At 48.4% G+C, this 21607-nt stretch overlaps 1 protein-coding gene across 4 annotated transcripts in view; it reads left to right on the top strand.

The window, feature by feature from the left end:
• Positions 1-9167, top strand: part of TTC28 (tetratricopeptide repeat domain 28) — a 430868-nt gene extending 421701 nt beyond the window's left edge. For all 4 annotated transcript variants that reach the window (XM_054006401.1, XM_054006400.1, XM_054006402.1 and 1 more), the window contains 2 exons: positions 190-297; positions 1944-9167. In XM_054006401.1, coding sequence (XP_053862376.1) covers positions 190-297; positions 1944-3568 — 1733 coding nt within the window. In that variant the 3' untranslated portion in view covers positions 3569-9167. The remainder of the gene's footprint in view (positions 1-189; positions 298-1943) is intronic.
• The last annotated feature ends 12440 nt before the right edge of the window (positions 9168-21607 follow it).

The raw sequence follows: 21607 nt of genomic DNA, 5'->3' as shown, positions 1-21607 counted from the left end.
AATATTAAATACTAACCAGGCAGCTACAGCACATTGGCACAGAGGAGACAGCACTGAGCGAGGCCACTGCAAGGTCCGTGTCTGTTTGCTCTACAGGGATTATGTGCAGCTTCAGTCACTTACTGGGACCAGTTCAAGGTACAGAATCTTTGGGTGAGAAATGGTCTTCTGCTCTGTGTTCTCCTACAGGTTTTGACCTTTGTGAAGTTGGGCAGGAGGAGGTGATACTGAAAACTGGGAAACAAGCTAATAGGAGGACCATGCACTTTGCTCTCCAGTCCCTGCTGGCACTTTTTGGTAAGGCTACGTGCTGTGACATTATTTGCTCCTGCTCCATCTGATGGCTGGAGGATGATGGTATCTATTGAGGTGGACTATTACTATCTTTTGCACAAAGGAAAGCATCTCACACAGTTGCTGTGAATTTTTTAATTATCTAGTGAACCGGGGTGTGTGGCACTTCCCAAGCCTGTGAGTGGTGTGCCAGAGAGCAGCTAGCTCTCCACCACTGCTCTGACTAGAAGACTCACTGCAAACACTGAGAAGTGGGGACTTAAGGAGGAGAGGGAGTTTATTTGGCAAATAGTATGGGTGGGGTGTCTGAGGCCCAGGGTGGTGCACTGAACTAGGCATAACGTGGGGGAAGGGGACACTTAATGGGCAAGGATTGGGCAGAGGATAGGGGGTGTGGATGAGCAAAAGAAAAACTGGAGCGATTTCTGTCTCTCCGAGGAAAATCTGGGAGATGGATTGGTCACTTCCATCTCTAACTTCTATGATTCATCAAGTCACTAGTTCCCCTGGAGCTAAATCTCCTTTAGAGTAAAACTGAAGGGCATTCAGTTCTCTACAAACCAAGAGCGGCTGTCAGTCAAGCGAATATGGATTGTGTCCCTTACACAGTTCAGGGGCATCACCCATTTTCTACTACTCTGTCGTATGAATTAGTGCTGGGACAGCACTGAAGTCCTCTATTTATATAAAACAGAGACCATAAGGGCAGTATGGACTGTCACCTGTCAACATGCCTCAGCTACAATCTGGAGAGATCGCTTCAGTGATGAGAGGGGAGTTTAGGTTCCGTCAATTGGCCTTTCACTCAGCTAAGTCTGCCAACGGGTGCAAACTGCAGATGTATCTTTTTGTGCTGTGGATACTTGTAGACCAGGACCAGGATTGAGCTCCACCAAATACCAGCTCATTCCTGACCTGAGCTGGCTGTGACTTGGTGTCCCATCAGTGCAAGGTTTGATATTTCTTAACAGTCCCGTGGTCCTGTCACTCTCACACGATTGCCTTGTGTGCCTATGATGGCTGCAAACTGGATTTGTTCTCATTCCCTTATGGTACCATATAGGGCTGAGGCAGCTAGAGTAAGGTGACTGCACCAGCAGCATGTTTAGATATTTGTCCTAAATGAGTCTGCCCTAGCCATGGTCCTATGACCACAGCTGTAGAGTGCTCAGCAATGCAGGAATACTCTTCTAATCCTCTGATTCTATGAGTCAGCACTTTCCTTCCAAGCATCTCAAAATGCTTTTTAAATGTTAATGGATTAGACCTCACAGCACTCCTGCAAGAAAGGGGAAATACTAGCCTCATTTCACAGACAGGGACGTCGGTGCACAGAGGTTTTGTCTTGCCCGTGGTCACATAACCAGTCGATGCCAGAGTTAGGAATAGAATTCAGGTCTGCTGGCAGTTGGAGTCTTGTATAAAGAGGTGATTTGGAGGACTAAAATATCAACTCTACCAAGTTCTTTTCTGGTAGAAGCATTGAGTTTCTGCATGCACCTTTCCTGGGATGCATACATTATGTTTCTCACATAATTAGCAATTGTGTAGTGGAAGAAGCACTGGAGTTGTTAAACAAATGAGACTAGGTGCACATACTGTACCACTTGCTTTCATTGTAATAAGTGCTGTTGTTTTCATTTATTTAGATTCTACAGAGTTACCCAAACGTCTTAGCCTGGACAGTTCCTCATCACTGGAATCACTGGCTTCTGCTCAGTCCATTTCCAACCCAATGCCTTTGGGATATCAGAACCCTCCCTTCTCTCCTACTTGTCCAGACAGTATTGCGTCAGACGCCATTTCTGTGTACAGCCTGAGCTCTATCGCTTCTTCAATGAGTTTTGTTTCCAAGCCAGAGAGCACATCAGAAGGTGCAGGGCACAGGGGGCGACAGGACTATGAAAGGCCTAAGAATGTCTATCCGCAAAGGTCCTCTGTGCCACGGAGCCAACTGTCTCCACAGACCAATGCTGCAGCCAGCAAAGACAATGAGGAGTATGAAGGATTTTCTATCATTAGCAATGAGCCTATGGCAACTTATCAAGAAAATATAAAAACAAGATTTTCCCCTGATCACAAACAATCCAAAACTGGTCAATCTGGAGGGATTAAAGTTTCTGTCAGTTCCAAAGGGAGCATAAGTACCCCAAATTCCCCTGTTAAAATGACTCTTATTCCCAGTCCGAACTCACCTTTCCAAAAAGTTGGAAAACTTGCAAGTTCTGATACTGGAGAATCTGACCAATCTAGCACTGAAACTGACAGCACTGTCAAATCCCAAGAGGAGAACAACCCAAAGCTCGATCCACAAGAGTTGGCCCAGAAAATTCTGGAGGAGACTCAAAGTCACCTTATTGCTGTTGAACGTCTTCAAAGAAGCGGCAGTCAGATGAACAAGAAGAAGAACTCGGAAGATGGAGCAGCAGCTGGTGCTTCTGTATTCAGAGCCTCAGAGACCAGCGCATTCAGTAGGCCACTGAGCTCTAGTCAGAGGAGTCATCCTTCACCAGTTACAATTAAACCAAAGCCTCCAACAAGGAGCTCATCCCTTCAGAAAGTGAGTTCCGGATATAACAGCCCCACAACGTCGGAGATGTCCAACAAAGACGGCACAGGCCCATACAGTGGGCAGCCTTCTCCGAATTCTGACTCTCATGGCTCGTTAACTGAACACCCTCACTTTAAACTCAAGTACCCTAGCTCTCCTTACAGCGCTCATATTTCTAAATCTCCCAGAAATATCTCCCCAAGCTCAGGGCATCAGTCTCCTGTGGGCAGCACCCCCTCTCCTGCTCTCTCTTACTCCTCAGCTGGGTCTGCTCGCTCCAGCCCAGCTGATGCCCCAGATATAGACAAATTAAAAATGGCTGCCATCGATGAAAAGGTGCAGGCCATCCACAACCTGAAAATGTTTTGGCAGAGCACTCCCCAACATTCCACAGGCCCTATGAAGATTTTCCGAGGAGCTCCTGGAACAATGACTGCTAAGAGAGATGTTCTCAGCTTGCTAAACTTATCTCCACGGCACAGCAAAGATGAAAGTGCAGACAAGCTGGAACTTAAGGAGTTGTCTATTCAGCAACACCTTGCTTCTCCACAAAAGAACCCTCCAAATGGACACAGGCGCCCTGAAACTACCAATGCAGTGACTTCATCCCATTCTCCACCTTCCAATAGCATTCCGGGAACAGTACGCCCCTTGAGGCTGCCATCTGGGAATGGTTATAAATTTTTGTCACCAGGGAGATTTTTCCCTTCCTCCAAATGTTGAAATGTCTTTTATACCAGTTGATTCAACTTGCAATCACATAAAGGTTCTCAGTATTTGCTTCTACCCACTTGCCTTGATCAATACAAAACCACAGAATATTACCCGAGAAGCCATGGTCACACCCATGATTAGCAGTGCAGAGTAATGAGACAAATTAGCCTGGCGCAGTGCATTACAGTGTATGACAAGGGCCTTATGCAAATAGGTTTCAATTCCTCTTGTCAGTACTTTGGCCAGACGCACCTGATGACAGTTTTGTGTAGCATTCACAGCTAGTTCTGTGCAGCAGCAAATTCAATTAATCTGTATGTCTGTTCACAAAATGTTAGCCTTTAAACCACCTACATGTATTTCTTATCCTGAAAGGATGTTTACAGTTGGATTTTTATACAGAATTTATACATATCCAGGGATTGGGGAAGGAGGCGAGACGAGGCAAATCTTCCATTTTGTGCCACAAGGATAATGCACACAGAGCAGAAGTACAAGCCATTGCTTTTATGCTTCCAGGGGCTGCGCAGGGGGAGTAGATGATAATGTAACTAGGTGAAATTGCTGTTAGTCAAATGTAAGCAGATGTGAGAAAACGCTAGCAATGTACAACTCCCTGGCAACATTGCCAACACATCATTCTGGTGCTGTGCTGGCGACATGCTGATCAAGTAGAAAGGGATGTTCCATTCTTAATTCCACTTTCAGTTAACTTTTTCTGAAGAAATGCCTTTTAGGCTGAAATTTCCATTGATTGGTCTGACCCCAAAAGAACATTTTGGTAAGTAATGAACAAAATCCCATATCTGAGTAGCGTGAGAGTGACAGATAAAGTTCTGGTTTTACAGAGTGGTACCTTTGTTGCACGTAATTTTACAAGGGTACTTTTTTCATATTGGCAGGTAGCTGGTCAGCACAGAACTTCTCTGTTTAACTCTGAAAATGAGAGGCAGATGCACAGTGAATGTGAGAGAGGGTTACGCAGTGTGCAGCTCCTCAGCATGCAGAAATCGGATATTGACGTGTGATCTAGTGATCACGTGTTCAAGGAGCTCTCTCCATTACTGTTAGATCTTCCCAAGCCTCTTCCCATGGAGAATTCCACAATCCCTTTCCCTGTTATGTTGCTTTCAGGGCCAATATATGCAAATTAAATAGGTGTGTGTCTCTGTGCAAACAGACCGCACGTGGGATGGAAAGTTCAAACTGACTGCACATTAAAATCTATGCACCTGGGTCTGTTAACGCCTTCTCCCTGGGCCCCGTGGGAAAGCCAGGAGCACTCCTGCAGCTAGGAGGGGAGACAGGCTGGGCAACAGCCATCACATAATGAGGCGGAGCTAAGGCAATTGGGAATCAGGCTGGGACACTTGTGGTTTTTAAAGAAGGTCATTAAATAGAAACCACAGAATTAATGTAACGAAGACCGAATTTACGTGCACTGAAACCAGGACATACACAGCAACATGAACTCAGCCGCACTGCATCTATAGCTCAAAGCAAAGTATTACACAGGCAATGTGCTGTGAGAATCTTAGAGCAAGGAACAAAGTGAAGTTACCTGGCTTCTGCTCTAGACTCTCCCCAATTCACTGTGAAACTGAACTAGTCACTTCACCCCTCTGTGCCTGAGCGCCCCCATCTGTCAAATGGGGGTAGTAATACCTACCTACCTACCTCACAGGGGTGTTGTGAGGCTTAATTAATTAGGCCTCGATTTTTAGTTCGATTTCAGCTCAGCTCCTGGTGTTGTGCTCTGTAGTAGAGGCCTATCTACATGAATTGTGGGTGCAATCAAATGGCTGGGCATAGCTGTAGATGCATAAAATTGTGTCACCCAGCCCCCTTTTGAAGCTCTAGGTCTTAACATTTGTGATGCTCTTTGAAAACCTGGATGAAAGGTGCTATAGCAGTACAAAGCATTAAATTCTCCCAATTTAACATTACATGGCTGTAATATAAAATACTGGCCTTGATTAGCATTTAAAACCCCTATGGTTTGGAGAGGAATGTTTCACAACTGCACAAGAAACTAAATGCAAGCACTAAGAAACAATCACAACTGCAAGAAACTAAATGCAAGCACTACAGATACCATATGTCAGGGGATGTGCATGCAGACAGTTAATAGAGAGAGGGATGATCATGAAACTTTCAGTGCAAAAGACCAGGAAGAGCTTAATGCTCCATTACACATATTAGAAAATGTGGCAGAACAGTAAGCTAAATCTACTACACTTCTTACTAGATGCAAATTATTTGGCTGTTGCATTACAGCTTCCTATGTGGGTGATGTAATATATTTTATTGGCCCAACTTCTGTTGGTGAGAGAGAGAAGCTTTTTAGCTTCACAGAGTTCTTCCTCGAGTCTGGGAAAGGTATGAAAGCCAGATCTACGCTACAGACCTATATTGGTATAACTACCTCACACAGGGGTGTGAAAAACCCACCCCCCTGAAGACATAGGCCTTGGCTACACTGGCGTTGTACAGCGCTGCAACTTGCTGCGCTCAGGGGTGTGAAAACGCCTCCCCCCCCCGAGCGCAGCGAGCACCGCGCTGCAAAGCGCCAGTGTAATCAGAGCCTGCAGCGCTGCACACTCGCTCGCAGCGCTGCAAGCTATTCCCCTCGGAGAGGTGGAGTACAGACAGTGGCACGACTACACTCGCGCTTCACAGCGTTGCCATGGCAGCGCTGGGAAGTCCTGAGTGTAGCCAAGTCTATAGTTAGACCAACCTAAAATCCCGCCCCCTTATAGACAGTACTATGTTGATGGGAGAGCTTCTCCTATTGACAGAGCTACCACCTCTCGGAGGTGGATTAACTGTGCAGACGCTTCTCCTGTCAGTGTAGGAGCATCTTCACTTAAGCGCTACAGCAGCACAGTTGCAGTGTTTTAAGTGCAGACCTAAGAGGATGACAGCTAAATACAAGATTGACTAGATAGTTTAGCATAAGTAATGTGCACATATTTTAAGGTACTGTTCATGGTGAAGTGGCCCATTAACAACCCTTCCATCATAGCACAAAAAGGGGGGGTTAGTGGGTTACAGATGGTTGTAATAAGCCATAAATCCAATGTCTCTGATCAGTCCAGGATTTTTAGTGTCTAGCAAAGTTATGAATTTAATCTTCCAGGCTTGTCTTTTGAAAATGTTGTGCAGGTTTCCTTTGAAGATGAGGACTGATAGGTCAGATATAGAGTGATCCCTTTGAAAAGTGTTCACCCACAGGTGACAGGGTTTTTTTGTCCTTTATCATTTTCCTGTGTGAGTTCATTGAGGAACATAGTGATTTTCTGGTTTCATCCACGTAGTTGTAATTGTTATTAAGGCATTTATAAGGTAATTCAAAAGACAAGCCTGGGACCTTAAATTCATGACATTCCTAGATACTGAAAATACTGGTCTTAGACACTGGATTTGTGGCTTATTACAACTATCTGTAACCAGACTCCGTCTACGCTACAAATTACTTCAGTATAATTTATGTGGCTCAGGAGTATGAATAATTCACACCCCTGAGCGATGTAAGTTATATCGACCTAAGCACCAGTGTGGATAGCGCTATGTTAGCGGGGGACCTTCTCCCACCTCTTGTGGAGGTGGATTTATTAAGCCCATGGGAGAGCTCTCTCCTGTTGGCTTTAGAGTGTCTTCACCCGAAGTGTTACAGCAGCACAGCTGCATCTGTGCAGCTGCATCGTTACAGCTGCTGCAATGTAGACCTAGCCCCAGGGTGTGTTTTTTTTCCACATCCCCGAGCTACAAAATGTTACAGACGAAAGTGCAGTGTAGACATAGCCTTAGTACCTTTCCCAGACCTGAAGAACTCTGTGCAGCTTGAAAGCTTCTCTCTCACCAACTGAAGTTGGTCCAATAAACAATATTACCTCATCCACCTTGTTTCTCTAATATCCTGGGACCAACAAGGTTACAACACCACTGCCTTCAGCTTCTTATGTGACAGTTTGGCTCGAAGGGTTATCCTTTCTTCATTAGCCCAGAAGCATTAGAATAAGGGGAAGAAATATGTCAGTACAACCGCTAAGAAATTTTGTAAATGACGACGATGTTGATAATGCAAATAAATTTGGCCACATTTGTTCAAGCCACTGAGAGACCCCCCATAGGTTCCACTCCAGTTCTAATCAACTTTACCATTTTAGTACAACCTCTTAGAAACATCAAGATTGGAGGTGGGCAGCTTTTCGTTTACATAACAGCACATACTCCTTGCTGTGCTGCATGACATGCCAGAAATCCCCTCTATGCATGTTCCATACATGGAGCTATAATCATACAGAACTGATACAGTTCAAAAGCTGCCATTTTGATACAGCCTATTTTCACACCTCCAGTGGGCTTCTTACTAGCAACTGAACTTTCAGAAAATCTGGAGCAGTAACAATGTATTAAAGAGGAAAGTGATTAGGGTGCAGAGAAGAGGGAAGTTCAGTATTTGGGGAATTGGACACATGGCACTTCTACTGGTTTTACTGAGAGCTGTGAACACTTCCTGCCTGCTCCTGGGTGGGAGACACCTCACAAACCCTCACATCTCACTTCCCCGCCCCATTTATGAGAAATGATCAGATTTGCCATTTATGTGTTAAAATTCAGGAAGTAAAAATAACCCATTTTTCTCCTTTTGATATTAGAATCCCTTCTGTGGACGTTACATGCGTTTGTCGTCGTATTTGTGCATGGTACAAGTGATAACACTGCTTAATACAGTGAGCAATAAGAACTAGGTATTATCCACTTTCACGATAAACCTCCCACATGCAAAAAATATCCCCAAGGCAATAGAATATATTTCCGTTTAGTTTTGCCCAGTATGTTTTATGGTGTGAAATACTAATTATGAATATTTTGTTGATTGTCTTTAGATAAATGGAAAGAGCCAAAAGTCAAATTCTGTCCTGATTTCATAAGGTGGCCTGAACTAGCCACGTGCTGATTCTCCTTTTTATCAGACCCTTATTTAAACAAGGAAACAAAAAGGTTCATATTGAAAAACTGTTCAGGTAAAGGTAGCTAAGGGGACACTCCAACCATGAATCCTACCCCTCAGCGACATTTCCCTTCAACTGGTACCACTTTTTCACTGAACATCTGTTTTAGGTTGTAGGGTAGGTACCAAGCTTGCAGAAAATCTGCATGCCCATTTAAGAAGCACTGGTCCCTTGAGGCTGGGTGACAATGAATTTGAGCGATTTCAGTAAATATGGGAATACTGTAATGCATCTATTCTGCCATGTTGTCCAGAAAGGCTGTACATGTGTATTGTGAACTGGGCCCTTATGTTGCAGAGATCTTGCAAAAGAACTTTGAAGATGGTAACTCAAGGAGGACTAGTCAGCTAGGACCCTTCTCCCATGCAGCAGCTCTTTAGCACTCACTCTCCTTGTATGCAGTATTAGCCATGTTTGGCCTATATGGACTTTTTTGTAAATTAAAACTCTGTTTCCAGACAACATTAAACATTTTATATTACAAAATTTACCATGTAAAAAGAATTTCATATTTTTATTGAAATTGCTAGGGCATTTGGCCTTCTTTCTTTGTGATTTCAGTGTCTATTAAAGCATGAGTTCTCTCAGTACTTCAGTGTTGTGTCCTAGGATCACATATCTAATGGATTGTTTAGTCCTCTGACTTCCCTACACCAGACATCTGGCCATGGACGACTGCTAACTACCTTCATCCTCAGACTCCAAATAAGATATTTGTCATGCAATAATTTACATGCTGTGGCTACGGAACATTAGCGGCCAGTTCCAACGCTATCGCGACTGCCTACTAGCGTGGCAATGGGAGGGTTAGTGAGCACTCCCTTTGCTTCCTGTTGTAGAAGACAGTACTCCAATCAGAAAGCGAAGTAATGGTATGGACACCACCTCTTCCACTAGCAGGGGATGGTAGAGCCAACATATGCTCAATTTCCTGTTTCTGCCAGCAGCAATGAGAAGTGGAGGGGTGATATAACCCCCGGACTCTGTGTCTGCTGGAGCTGTGGTAGAGGGCAGAGTTAAACAAGCTTGTTTGGTTTAAGCTAGACTTTCACAGTGATATGTGTAAGGGCAGTTACTGCTTAGATGCTGTGACGACATGGGCAGCAGGCAATAAATAGAATTTGCCTTTTTATTGTATGTAAGGTGTGTCTGTGGGGCCTATCGCTCAGCTATCTGTGCGATCTCTAGTTGCACAAGCAGAACAGACTGTAAGAGGCCTACCCCAAATATCTGAAAGACCAGACTCTCACCCTCAGGCTCTCCAACGCCTGGCAAGAATTAGCAACTTAACCCATGGTAGCATTGCTTGGACAGGCTGCTTGGTTACCACTGAACTCCTCACCTTTTGGAAGGAGCTTTCCTAGGAGCGAGTTCTGTATATTTGGCGTGGCAAGTACTGCAGCCCTCAGATGGGAGTTTTGTAGCTGACTGTTCCTGATTGCACTCCGGCCCTGTCAGCCAAGCACCGTATTTCCATGGTGATGAGCAGCATGTTAACAACGGGATAGCTCCCATTGTTTCCTATTGGCTTGTCTCATTCTTGTTCCTAAGCTGGTGGCACCTCCTCACAGCTGCATAAGGAATACTGTCTCTATTCCATTCAGAGATGTATTTTGAGTGCCAACCATTGCAAGATCTCACTGCACCACTGGACAAACATCAGGGATTTGGCTAAAAGTTTAATATCTGAATTGGTCCAACTACATTTCATGGGACAAAAGCAGATGATCAGGGACACTGGCATTTAGACAAAAGCCAGTGCAGCCTTTCTCAGAATCAGACATACAGTACATTCGCCTGAGTACTCTGCATCTGAACCACACACCTCAGTGTTGTAGCCTTTTTGCTGAAACATACAACTTTAGTCTTTTGACATAAAAGGGAAAAAGGCTAAATTTAGAAAATGTTACATTCTTATTTACAGTCAATTATATGACCATATTTGATGTTATATTGGTAATAAACCCATCCTTTGTCTTGGAAGCCAATCATCAAGAAAGAATACACACAGTAGCAGAATTCTTCCTTTTAGTGGAATACTGATCTCGCTACAGTCTTGTAAAGCCACCAGATTCCACACTGATGATCATGTTCAAAAGGTGTAAGAATAATATACCTTTTAGGTGGATGGTGAGCCAGGCTATGAGCCTAATATAGTGTCTGAACTTTAAATGTGAATTTCCAGGCTTTTAAATGCTCAGGTATTTTCAAACACTAACTTTGAGATTGTTATAAAAGTAATTTTAGATTAAAGTTTTGTGTATGAAAAGTCCAGAATTTCAGAGATGCCTGATATTCTGTAGGAACTCCCAGTTGGGAAAAACATTATTCATTTTGGAAATGCTTGTTCCTTCACTGTAAGCAAGTGAGAAGAATTTAATTTATCCTTCCTTTGTGTCTGGGTTTACAAAGGCTAATGCGTTTGGCTCCTCTTCTCTGACCTGATTCTTTTGCACTGCTTACGTGGGACAAAGGAGCTGGAATCTGGCCAGCTGAGAATTCCCCAGTGCTCTCAGCTGATACAGAGCTGGCTCCTGGGTGAACCATCCTGGCCATTGTCCCCTTGTGTTCCACTCCATTCGCCAATTTTCAGCTGGGCTATGGTCCCCTGGGGAATAGATGCTACTGTTGTAAATTAGAGCAGCCACTAAGTTGCTCCAACTCAAGCCAGGCCAGACCTGTCCATAGAATCAAGGAACCATGATCTGCTCCCAGATGGCACTCACAGCAGTTCTTAGTGTAGGTGAAAATCTGGCCTAATATACCTATTAGCAAGTTTTTTGCAGGGCTCACAAAATGAGAAAACTTTCCATTTGTTTTACCTTTAATAACCCATACGCACAGGCTTGTAATCACTTTGTAAATCTGCAATAGGATATTTCTATTAACTTCTCAGTTTGCAGATGAAATGTGTTTCCATCTCTTGGAAGGTGCAGATTCTGCTGCAAATAGCCTGGAGCCATTGAGGTGCTAATACCTTTAAAAATGTTAGATCCACAATCAAGACTGGCAAGCCCAACCACCATTTTCATTGAGAAACTGAAATCCCTAGGGAGTCAGCAGTTCCATATGCAGCTACACAGATAAGGTACTGAGTCTGTTTCCCAGTTGTGGAGCCTACAGATGCAGCCACTCAAGACAATACTATTGTGTGTGGTATAATTTGGATATAAACAAAGAGCATGAGTGTTTCAAAGAAAGTACAGACTGTAGCTAGCTGGGTAAACAAAAGACAAATGGTGTCCATATGTGGGGAAAGTTTCAACAGCAGACCGCAGTCAGCCTACATTTTGAAAACCACATAAAGGAAAATACTAAAAGCTTGAGAGCTTAATGCGGTCCATGTTCTCTTAGCCTTCCCTTCCAGACAAAGTCAGTGGGATGTATATCTGCAACAGTGTCCAAGAGACTCAGATGGGAGGATCTTCTTTGTGGCTTTGAAATCTGAAATCTCCTGCTAATACGTTTCCTTTAAAGCAGGGGTCCCAAACACGCGGCCCGCGGAGCTTTTCCCTGCAGCCTGCCAAGCTCCCCGCGCCGCCCCCGAGTTATTTTATGTGGCAGCTAAGCTCCCTGCTTGCTGCTCCCCAGTGTTTGGGGCCGGGTCTCTCCCCCGGCCCCGCCTGCCACCCCCACGCGTCTCCCCTGGGCTCACTTACTGCCCCGGAGCCTGCAGCTCATGCTGACTCCACTCCCCTCTGCCGGCATCACCTGCTGCCGCAGGGTCCTAGTGCCCCCCTTCACTATGGCCAGGGCAGGCTGCCCTGCCCTTCTGCCCTAGTCCTGAGCCTCTCCAATGCCCCAAACCGCTGATCCCCAGCCCCACAGCCCTCACCCTTGCACCCCCTCCTATCCCTAAACTCCATCCCAGAGCCTGCACCCCCCTACCCCAGCCCAGAGTCTGCACCCAACACCCAAACTCCATCCCAGGGCCTGCACCCAAACTCCCTCCCAGAGCCTTAGGCAGGTGGGGGTGGAGTTTGGGGGGTGCAGGTTCTGGGCACCACCAAAATTTCTACAAACCTGCCACCCCTGGAAGAAGCAGAGCAGGGGTGGACTGGTGGTGCAGCCCAGTGCAGTGGGGGGGGCTTTAACAGAAGTAAATCTAACTAAGTGCGTGTTTTGTCCTTTGAGTGACGTGCATTACTGTTGGTGGCGCTTAGCACTTTCCAGGAGGGAGGCGGGAGGAGCAGGGAGCCACACGCTCAGGGGAGGAGGTGGAGAAGAGATGGGGCGGGGCGGGCCCTCATGGAAGGGGTGGAGTGAGGGCGGGGCCGGAGGTAGCGAGGGGGGGTGTCAGTGATGCAGCCCTAGGGCCAATTAGGGTGACCAGACGTCCCGATTTTATCGGGACTGTCCCGATATTTCCTTGTTTGTCCCGCGTCCCGAATGATATTAGGTCGGGACCCTGGACAAACAAGGAAATACTCCGGAGCTGCGCCCCCCCCGACTCCGCCCCCTTCTTCCCCCATTGGCTCCCTCCCCGAATCCCCGCCTCTTCCCCAGGCTCGCTATTCCTCCTCCCTCCGGCGCTTGTGGAGGGAGGCCCGGGAAGCGCAGGGCCGGGGTGAGTGAGAGTCCAGCCTGGCCCCAGTGCAGGCAGGACTGAGTCGGGCGGTAGGGAGAGTAGGGGGGGCGGCCCGCGGGGCCAGGCGCCGGCTGTTCTCCCCCCCCGGGCAGCGGGACTCAGGAGCTGCTGCAGCTCCCACTGCCGCGGGGGGAGGAAGCGGCCAATGGCCACGCTCGGCGGCTGCGGCTCTGGCGCCCCCGAACCCCCCCGTCCCGCTCGGGTCCCGCAGGGGAACGAACGGGGCTGGGCTGCCGATGCCTCTGCCCCGGGGCCGCCGCGGGATTGCACCAGCTGGGCAGCAGTCCAGACGCGACTGGCCATGTGGCCCTCATGGTCATTTGAGTTTGAGACCCCTGCTTTAAAGCCTGTTCTACCATGGGCCTCTCTAGATCAGGAAAATGAGATATGTTTAGCACACTTGTTAATTAACATGTTTTTAAATACACGTTGCACCTTGTAGGCAAAGGCAGTGGTGTTTAAGAATGTGTTAGCTGATCACAGACAGTGCACCATCTTCAGTGCTGCGAGAGCTGGTTCTAGATTACCACAGGCATGGGCGCCGACTCCGGGGACACGGGGAAAAATTGGTGGGTGCTCTGCACCCACCAGCAGCTCCCCACCCTGTCCCAGCTCACCTCCACTCCGCCTCCTCCCCTGAGCGCGACACGTGGCCGCTTTTTCCCCCTGGCTCCCAGCGTGGCGCAGTCAGGGGAGGGGTCCAATAGGAGTGGGCGGAGTTGGGGCGGGGACTTTGGGCGAGGGGTTGGAATGGGGGCGGGACGGGTGGAGTCAGGGTGGGGGCAGGGGGCGCAAGCACTCACTGTCACCATGAGAAGTTGGCGCCTGTGACCACAGGGGACTGACAGTGCAGGAGGAAAAAGGCCTTCGGGTACCCTTTACCACTCACTCTGTTGTATCTGAAAGGGCTGGTTAATGGATGATGTTAGCATTAAAGAAAGTTACTGCAATTTCTAGTGCCTGGATGAGTGCAGCAATTGGAGCTTAGCAGGATTATATGAGAAGAAATGGGGCTAAGGACTCTGATTTGGGCAATTAACATTCCAAGTAGGGCTGTCAATTAATTGCAGTTAACTTTATGCGATTAACTCAAAAAATTAATCACAATTAATTACACTTATAACAATAGAATACCAATTGAAAGTTATTCAATATTTTTGGATGTTTTTCTACATTTTCAATATTGATTTCAATTACAACCCAGAACACAAAGTGCACAGTGCTCGCTTTATATTATTTTTGATTACAAATAATATGCACTGTAAAAATGATAAACAAAAGAAATAGTATTTTTCAATTCACTTCATACAAGTACTGTAGTGTAATCTCTTTATCATGAAAGTGTAACTTACAGATTTTTTTTGCATAACTGCTCGCAAAAAGAAAAGTGTACAACTATAGAGTCTACAAGTCCATTCAGTCCTACATCTTATTCTGCCAATCGCTAAGACAAACAAGTTCGTTTACATTGACAGGAGATACTGCTGCTTGCTTCTTATTTACAATGTCACCTGAAAGTGAGAACAGGGGTTCGCATGGCACTTTTGTAGCGAACGTTGCAAGGTATGTATATGCCAGATATGCTAAACATTCGTATGCCCCTTCATGCTTCGGCCACCATGCCAGAGGACATGCTTCCATGCTGATGATGCTCGTTAAAAAAATAATGCATCGATTACATTTATGACTTACCTTCTTGGGGGGAGAACTGTGTGTCTCCTGCTCTGTTTTACCTACATTCTGCATACATTTCATATTATAGCAGTCTCAGATGATGACCCAGCACATGTTCGTTTTAAGAACACTTTCACAGCAGATTTGACGAAATGCAAAAAAGATACCAATGTGATATGTCTAAAAATATCTACAGCACTTGACCCAAGGTTTAAGAACCTGAAGTGCCATCCAAAAATCAACCTTCTTCTTCGAGTGCTTGTTCATGTCGATTCCAATCAGGTGTGTGCACACGCATGTGCATGATGGTCGGAAGATTTTTCCCTTAGCAGCATCCGTAGGGTTGGCCTGGGGGCCCCCTGGAGTCACACCCTCATGGCGCCTAATATATAGCCCTGCTGACCCACCACCCCTTCAGTTCCTTCTTACCACCAGCTGGAACTTCCCTTGGCTCTTGCTCAGCAAGTTTCTTAGTGATTCCGTGTATATAGTTAGTTAGTTGTTAGCAGTACTCCAGTTAAAGTTTAGTATGGTATAGTAGTTGGGGATCCCCCCCACCCCACTCCGGCCCCGGCGCCATGGCATGCCGCGGTCTCCCGGGATTTAAGAACTGTGTGGCTTGCGCCAAGTGCATGCCTAAGAGTGATCCGCACTCATTGTGTCTTAGGTGCCTAGGGGAGACCCATCAGAAAGATTGTTGCAAGATCTGCCATGTGTTCCGCCCGAGAACACGTAAAGAATAGGAACAGCGGCTGAAGGTGATCCTCATGGAGGCAGCCTTGTGCCCCCACTCCGACCCGGGCTCGAGAGACCTGACTCGTACGGTGTTGTCCTCGACGTGGAGCGCCCCGGCGCTGTTGGTGCCGAGGAAGGACTCCTCCAGGGACGCTCGGCACCACCATGGCTTCTCATGGGGCCCATCTGATAGTAGGCACTGCTCCCACTCGCTGGTGCCTCCAAAAGAAGAAAAAGCTGGACGACTGTTCTCCTCCGGCTAAGCCTCGAGAAGTGCAACCCCAGGCGGGCTGCTCCTCGGCCTCTCCTTCCGGGGCCATGTCGACTCCTGTCCAGGTGAGGCAGTCGAGTCTGGCCCCACCTTGATCTCCGGCACCTACGCAGCAGCTTCAGCTCCCGTCCATGCCGGAAGCGTATCAGGCTGCCAGAGATCTCCTCCACCTGACGGCACCGTTCTTGCCTGCCAGGTAGGAACCCTCAGCACTGGAGCCCCATCCTCCGGTGCATTCCAAGGGAAAGCCGGCTATGATGTCGAGGGGCTCCCCTTTGCCTTGTCCATTGGACCTATATGCTCCGACAGAGCCTTCCTGCTCCCCGAGCTCTCGACATTCGAGGCCCCGAGGTTCGGCTCCTCCGTGGTCTTCAGTGTCTGAGACCTCGGAGTCAGAGCCCAACTCCTATCGCTCAAGTAGGAGCAGAAGCCGTAGAGCGAGGTCAGGCAGAGATGGAAGGGAGCATCAAGCGTGGCCTCCGCAGTGCCAGAACCCGGCTCAGTGGCCCTTCTGGACTCCCTGGGCTTATCACCAGGGCCAGGGAGGAACCCAGGGCACACGCTCAGCAATGTCTTCAGTCGCCTCTGCTACTGTCGTGCCGCCTTCCGCTGTGCATCCGCACCCAGCGCCTACGGTCCCGACGCCTTTCCCTACGGCACTATTGTCAACTCCAGCACCATGCTCGGCTCCGACTTCGGCACGGCCTTCGCGACGGCAACACATCCGTCTCCCACACCTGCACCGTTGTTGATGTCGACCTCGATGCAGGCAGCTATGGCCCAGGTGTCGATGCAGACATCTGGCCCCCGACCCTGGTGGCTCCTGTGAGCGTGCCAATGCAACTCCCTCCTGTGAGACTGATGCTGACGTTGGCTATGATGCCTATGGCCCCAGCACCATCATTGGTGCCACCTCCTCCAACGCTGCCCCGGGAGTCACGTGATCCATCCGGGGCAGACAGCAGGGAGCTTCCACCACCGGCACATGCTTCCTCCTCCTCATCGCCGGACGAATCATTGGCAGGGGACGTCTATAGCTCCTGCGATAGAGGACAACAGAGTTGTACAGCAGTTGCTCCGCAGGGCTGCGCAAGGTTTGGGCATCAAGGCCGAGGAGATTGAGGACACGAATCCCATGGTGGACATCCCAGCATCGTCGGGGCCTTCACAGGTAGCGTAATCCTTCATAAAGACAGTGGTGGACACCACCAGGACTCTATGGCAGATGCCGGCATCTCTGCCACCCACTGCCAAATGCAATGAGCACCGGTATTTCGTCCCCTCTACAGGCTTTGAGCATCTCTACTACCATCCGCCTCCAGACTTGGTCATCGATGCGACTAACCAGCGGGAGAGACAAGGTTTCCAAGGTCCTTCCCCAAAGAATAGGGACGCTAAATGCCTGAACCTCATGGGTAGAAAAATCTACTCCATTGGTGGTTTACAACTCCATATTGCTAACCAGCAGGCTATTGTGAGCAGGTACTCTTATAACACCTGTGCTTCCATGGCTAAGTTCACGGAGCTCGTTCCTTTGGACTCTCGGTCAGAGTTCACTGCCTTGGTGGAAGAAGGGAAATTAGTCTCCCGCGCTTCACTGCAGGCAACCTTAGATACTGCAGATACTGCCACAAGAGTCATTGCGACAGGGGTGGCTATGGGGCGGGGGGCCTGGTTGCAAGTCTCAGGGTTACCCTACGAAGTCCAACAAACAATTCAGGACCTCCCGTTTGGGGGTGAGACTCTGTTTTCAGAGAAGACGGACAAACCGCTCCACAGCCTAAAAGATTCCCAAGCCACCCTCAGATCCTTGGGCTTGCATACCCCCGCTACACAGTGGAGACACTTCTGCCCACAACCTCCTCAAAGGTTCCAGCAGCAGAACCGCCAGGACAATTCTAAAAGGAGGAACGGGAGCGGTAGGAGAAGGCAACATCCCTCCGCTAATCAAGGCCAGCCCAAACCGCCCTCTGGCCCTAAACCAGCCTTCTGAAGGTGTGGTAGAGGACTGCGCACCAGACCAGAGACTGGATTCACCCCGCCTTACCTTTTCCTCCCGTGCATGGTCCCGTATAACTGGTCCTCCTTTCTACTGTGCATGGTCCCATATAACTTCGGACCACTGGGTGCTTCGCACAGTAGAGAGGGGATACTCCATCCAATCCTGTGCCCTCCCGTCCTGCCACCCCCCTTCCCCGTCCCTCTTCAGGGACCCTTCTCACAAGCAACTTCTCATTCAGGAGGTGCAGTCGCTCCTAGCACTAGGGGCAGTGGAGGAGGTTCCACTGGAGCACAGGGACGAGGGTTTCTATTCCCGCTATTTCCTAATACCGAAGGCCAAAGGCGGCCTAAGGCCTATCCTGGACTTGCGCGACCTCAACAAGTTTGTGAGGAAACTCAGGTTCTGCATGGTCTCCCTGGCCTCCATTATCCCTTCACTGGCTCCAGCAGACTGGTATGCCACCCTTGACTTGAAGGATGCATATTTTCACATAGCAATCGCGCACAACCACAGAAAGTTCCTCAGGTTTGTGGTCAACGGTTCCCATTACCAATTTACTGTCCCTTTCGGCACCTCAAATCTGCACCAAGTGCATGGCAGTCGTTGCCGCCTTTCTGCGGAAACATCAGATACAGGTGTTCCCCATACCTCGACGACTGGCTGATCAAAGGCCGATCCAGGGCTCAGGTGGCATTCATCAAAGCCACCTTCGAGAATCTGGGCCTCCTACTGAACGAGATGAAATCGACTCTGTCCCCCGGTCCAGAGGATAGAGTTCATAGGGGTGGTTCTGAACTTAACCCAAGCCAGAGCATTCCTCCCGCAGGCAAGATTCCAGGCCCTCGACGCCATGATCCGGGGACTCAGACAGTTCTTCACCACCACCACCACCACAAGAAATTGTCTCAAACTTCTCGGCCACATGGCGGCCTGTACATATGTTGTTCAGCACGCCAGACTCAGGCTTCGGCCACTTCAGTCGTGGCTTGCATCAGTGTACAGACCTGCCAGGGACAGCTTGGACAGGACTGTGACCCTGCCTCGCCCTATCCTCGACTTGCTCCTGTGGTGGACGGATGCTCAGCAGGTGTGCTCAGGAGTCCCCTTCGTTGCCCCACAACCATCCCTGATGCTCGTGACGGACCCGTCAGACTTGGGGTGGGGAGTTCATCTGGGGGACCACAGGACCTCTGGTCACAGACAGGTCTCCGTCTTCATATCAAAATCAGGGAGCTCAGGGCGGTATGCCTAGCACGTCAGTCATTCTGCCCATATCTAGCAGGTTGATGTGCATTGGTCATGACGGACGACGCGACCGCAATATTCTATATCAACAAACAGGAGGGTGCACGCTGCTCCTCCCCTGAGCCAGGAAGCCCTCCGGTTATGGGACTTTTGTGGTCCCTTCACCTAGATGTTGCATCTTTGCTCTTCCAGAGGTGGGGCTGTCCCCTGATTGACCTCTTCACCACGCAACGCAACAGGAAGTGTCAGCAGTTCTGTTCCTTCCAGAATCACAGTCCAGGCTCCACCGCGGACGCGTTCCTCCTCCATTGGGGGGACTGCTTCTATACACCTTCCCACCCATACCGCTCGTCCACAAGGTCCTACTCAAGATCCACAGAGACCAGGCTCGGGTCATTCTCATAGCACCAGCCTGGCCCCACCAGCATTGGTACATGTCTCTCCTAGATATGTCAGTTGGAGCCCCTGCTGCTCTTCCCGGACCTTCTCACGCAGGGTCACAGGCGGCTCCAGCACCTGAACCTTCAGTCGCTGCATCTCACAGCCTGGAGGCTCCATGGCTGAATATGTTCGAGCTCTCCTGTTCAGAACAAGTCAGACAGGTTCTCTTGGGCAGTAGGAAACCCTCCACTGGGGTCATGTACCTGGCCAAGTGGAAGAGATTTTCATTCTGATCAGCTCAGCACGACTTTCCCCCGGCGCTAGCCTCAGTGGCCCAGATTTTGGATAAGCTTTTCCACATAAAGCAGGAAGATCTTTCCTTGTCTTCTATAAGAGTACACCTGGCTGCCATCTCGGCTTTCTGGACGGGGGTACAGGGCCGCTCGGTTTTTCCTAACTCCCTGGTTAGCAACATGCTCCCTGCTCTACCTCTCCTATAAGGTCACATTCCTGGTGGCAATAACTTCAGCTGGAGGGTGTCTGAGCTCATGGCTCTAACGTCCAAGCCGCCCTACACCGTGGTTTTTAAGGACAAGGTTCAGCTCAGGCCCTATCCGGCCTTCCTCCCGAAGGTGGTATTCCAGTTCCACATCAACCAGGACATTTTCCTCCCCGTTTTCTACCCCAAGCCTCATGCGAGTAGCAGGGAGCAGAGGCTCCACACTCTCGACGTCCGCAGAGCACTGGCCTTTTACATTGAAAGGACGAAACCATTCAGGAAGTTGGTTCAGCTCTTTGTCGCAGTACCGGGCAGGATGAAGGGCCAGCCTGTTTCGACACAGCGCATTTCATCATGGATTGTGGCCTGCATTACCGAGTGCTACAATCTAGCAGGAATCCCAGCGCCCCCCGATAATGGTGCAGTCTACAAGGGCACAAGCTTCATCAATAGCTTTCCTGGCTCAAGTCCCCACCCAGGAAATTTGCAGGGCGGCGACGTGGTCATCGATATACACTTTCACTGCACACTATGCAATTACTAGGCAGGCCAGAGATGATGCGGCCTTTGGTAGAGTAGTACTCCAGTCAGTGGACAGCTCCAACCCCACCCTCCTACCCCTCTGTTGGAGTAGCCGGCAAGAAGGAACTGAAGGGGTGGCAGGTTGGCAGGGCTCTATATTAGGCACCATTAGGGTGCGACTCCAGGGGGCCCCCAGGCCGACCCGACAGATGCTGCTAAGGGAAAAATCTTCCGGCCATCCTGCACGTGCACGTGCACACACCTGATTGGAATCGACATGAACAACACATCTTAAAGATGTTACGAGAAGGTGTGTAGCCGTTTTTTCTGCTGGTGGGATCTGATTCAGATGATAAAAATGAACATGCGTCAGGCCGCACTGCTTTGGATCGTTACCAACCAGAACCCATCATCAGCATGGAAGCATGTCCTCTGGAATGGTGATTGAAGCACGAAGGGAGATATGAATCTCTAGCTCATCTGGCACGTAAATATCTTGAAACGCCGGCTACAACAGTGCCATGTGAAGACCTGTTCTCACTTTCAGGTGACACTGTAAACAAGAAGCCGGCAGAATCATCTGCAAATTGTAACCAACCTTGTTTGTCTGAGTGATTGGCTGACCAAGAAGTAGAACTGAGTGAACTTGTAGGCTCTAAAGTTTTACATTGTTTTATTTTTTAATACAGTTTTTTTTACATAATTCTACTTTTGTAAGTTCAACTTTAATGATCGAGATTGCACTACAGTACTTGTATGAGGTAAATTGAAAAATACCATTTTTTTTGTTTTTTACAGTGCAAATATTTGTAATAACATAAATATAAAATGAGCACTGTACTTTGTATTCTGTGTTGTAATTTAAATTAATATATTTGAAAATATAGTAAACATCCAAAAATATTTAAAATAAATGGTATTCTATTGTTAACAGCGCGATTAATCGTGATTAATTTTTTTAATCGCTTGACTGCCCTAGTTCCAAGTTACTGCCAGGGTAAAGGGCCCACCAGGTGTTGCCTTAACCATGGTCAGCGAAGCGGAGCAGAGGCAATACTCCAGGCTCTGAATCAGTTTCTCTGAATTTCCTAATCCATATTCCAGGCTGCAGGT

Source organism: Malaclemys terrapin, chromosome 16, assembly GCF_027887155.1.
Source record: "Malaclemys terrapin pileata isolate rMalTer1 chromosome 16, rMalTer1.hap1, whole genome shotgun sequence".
Classification (NCBI taxonomy): domain Eukaryota; kingdom Metazoa; phylum Chordata; order Testudines; family Emydidae; genus Malaclemys; species Malaclemys terrapin.
This window is presented reverse-complemented; position numbering and strand designations above follow the sequence as displayed.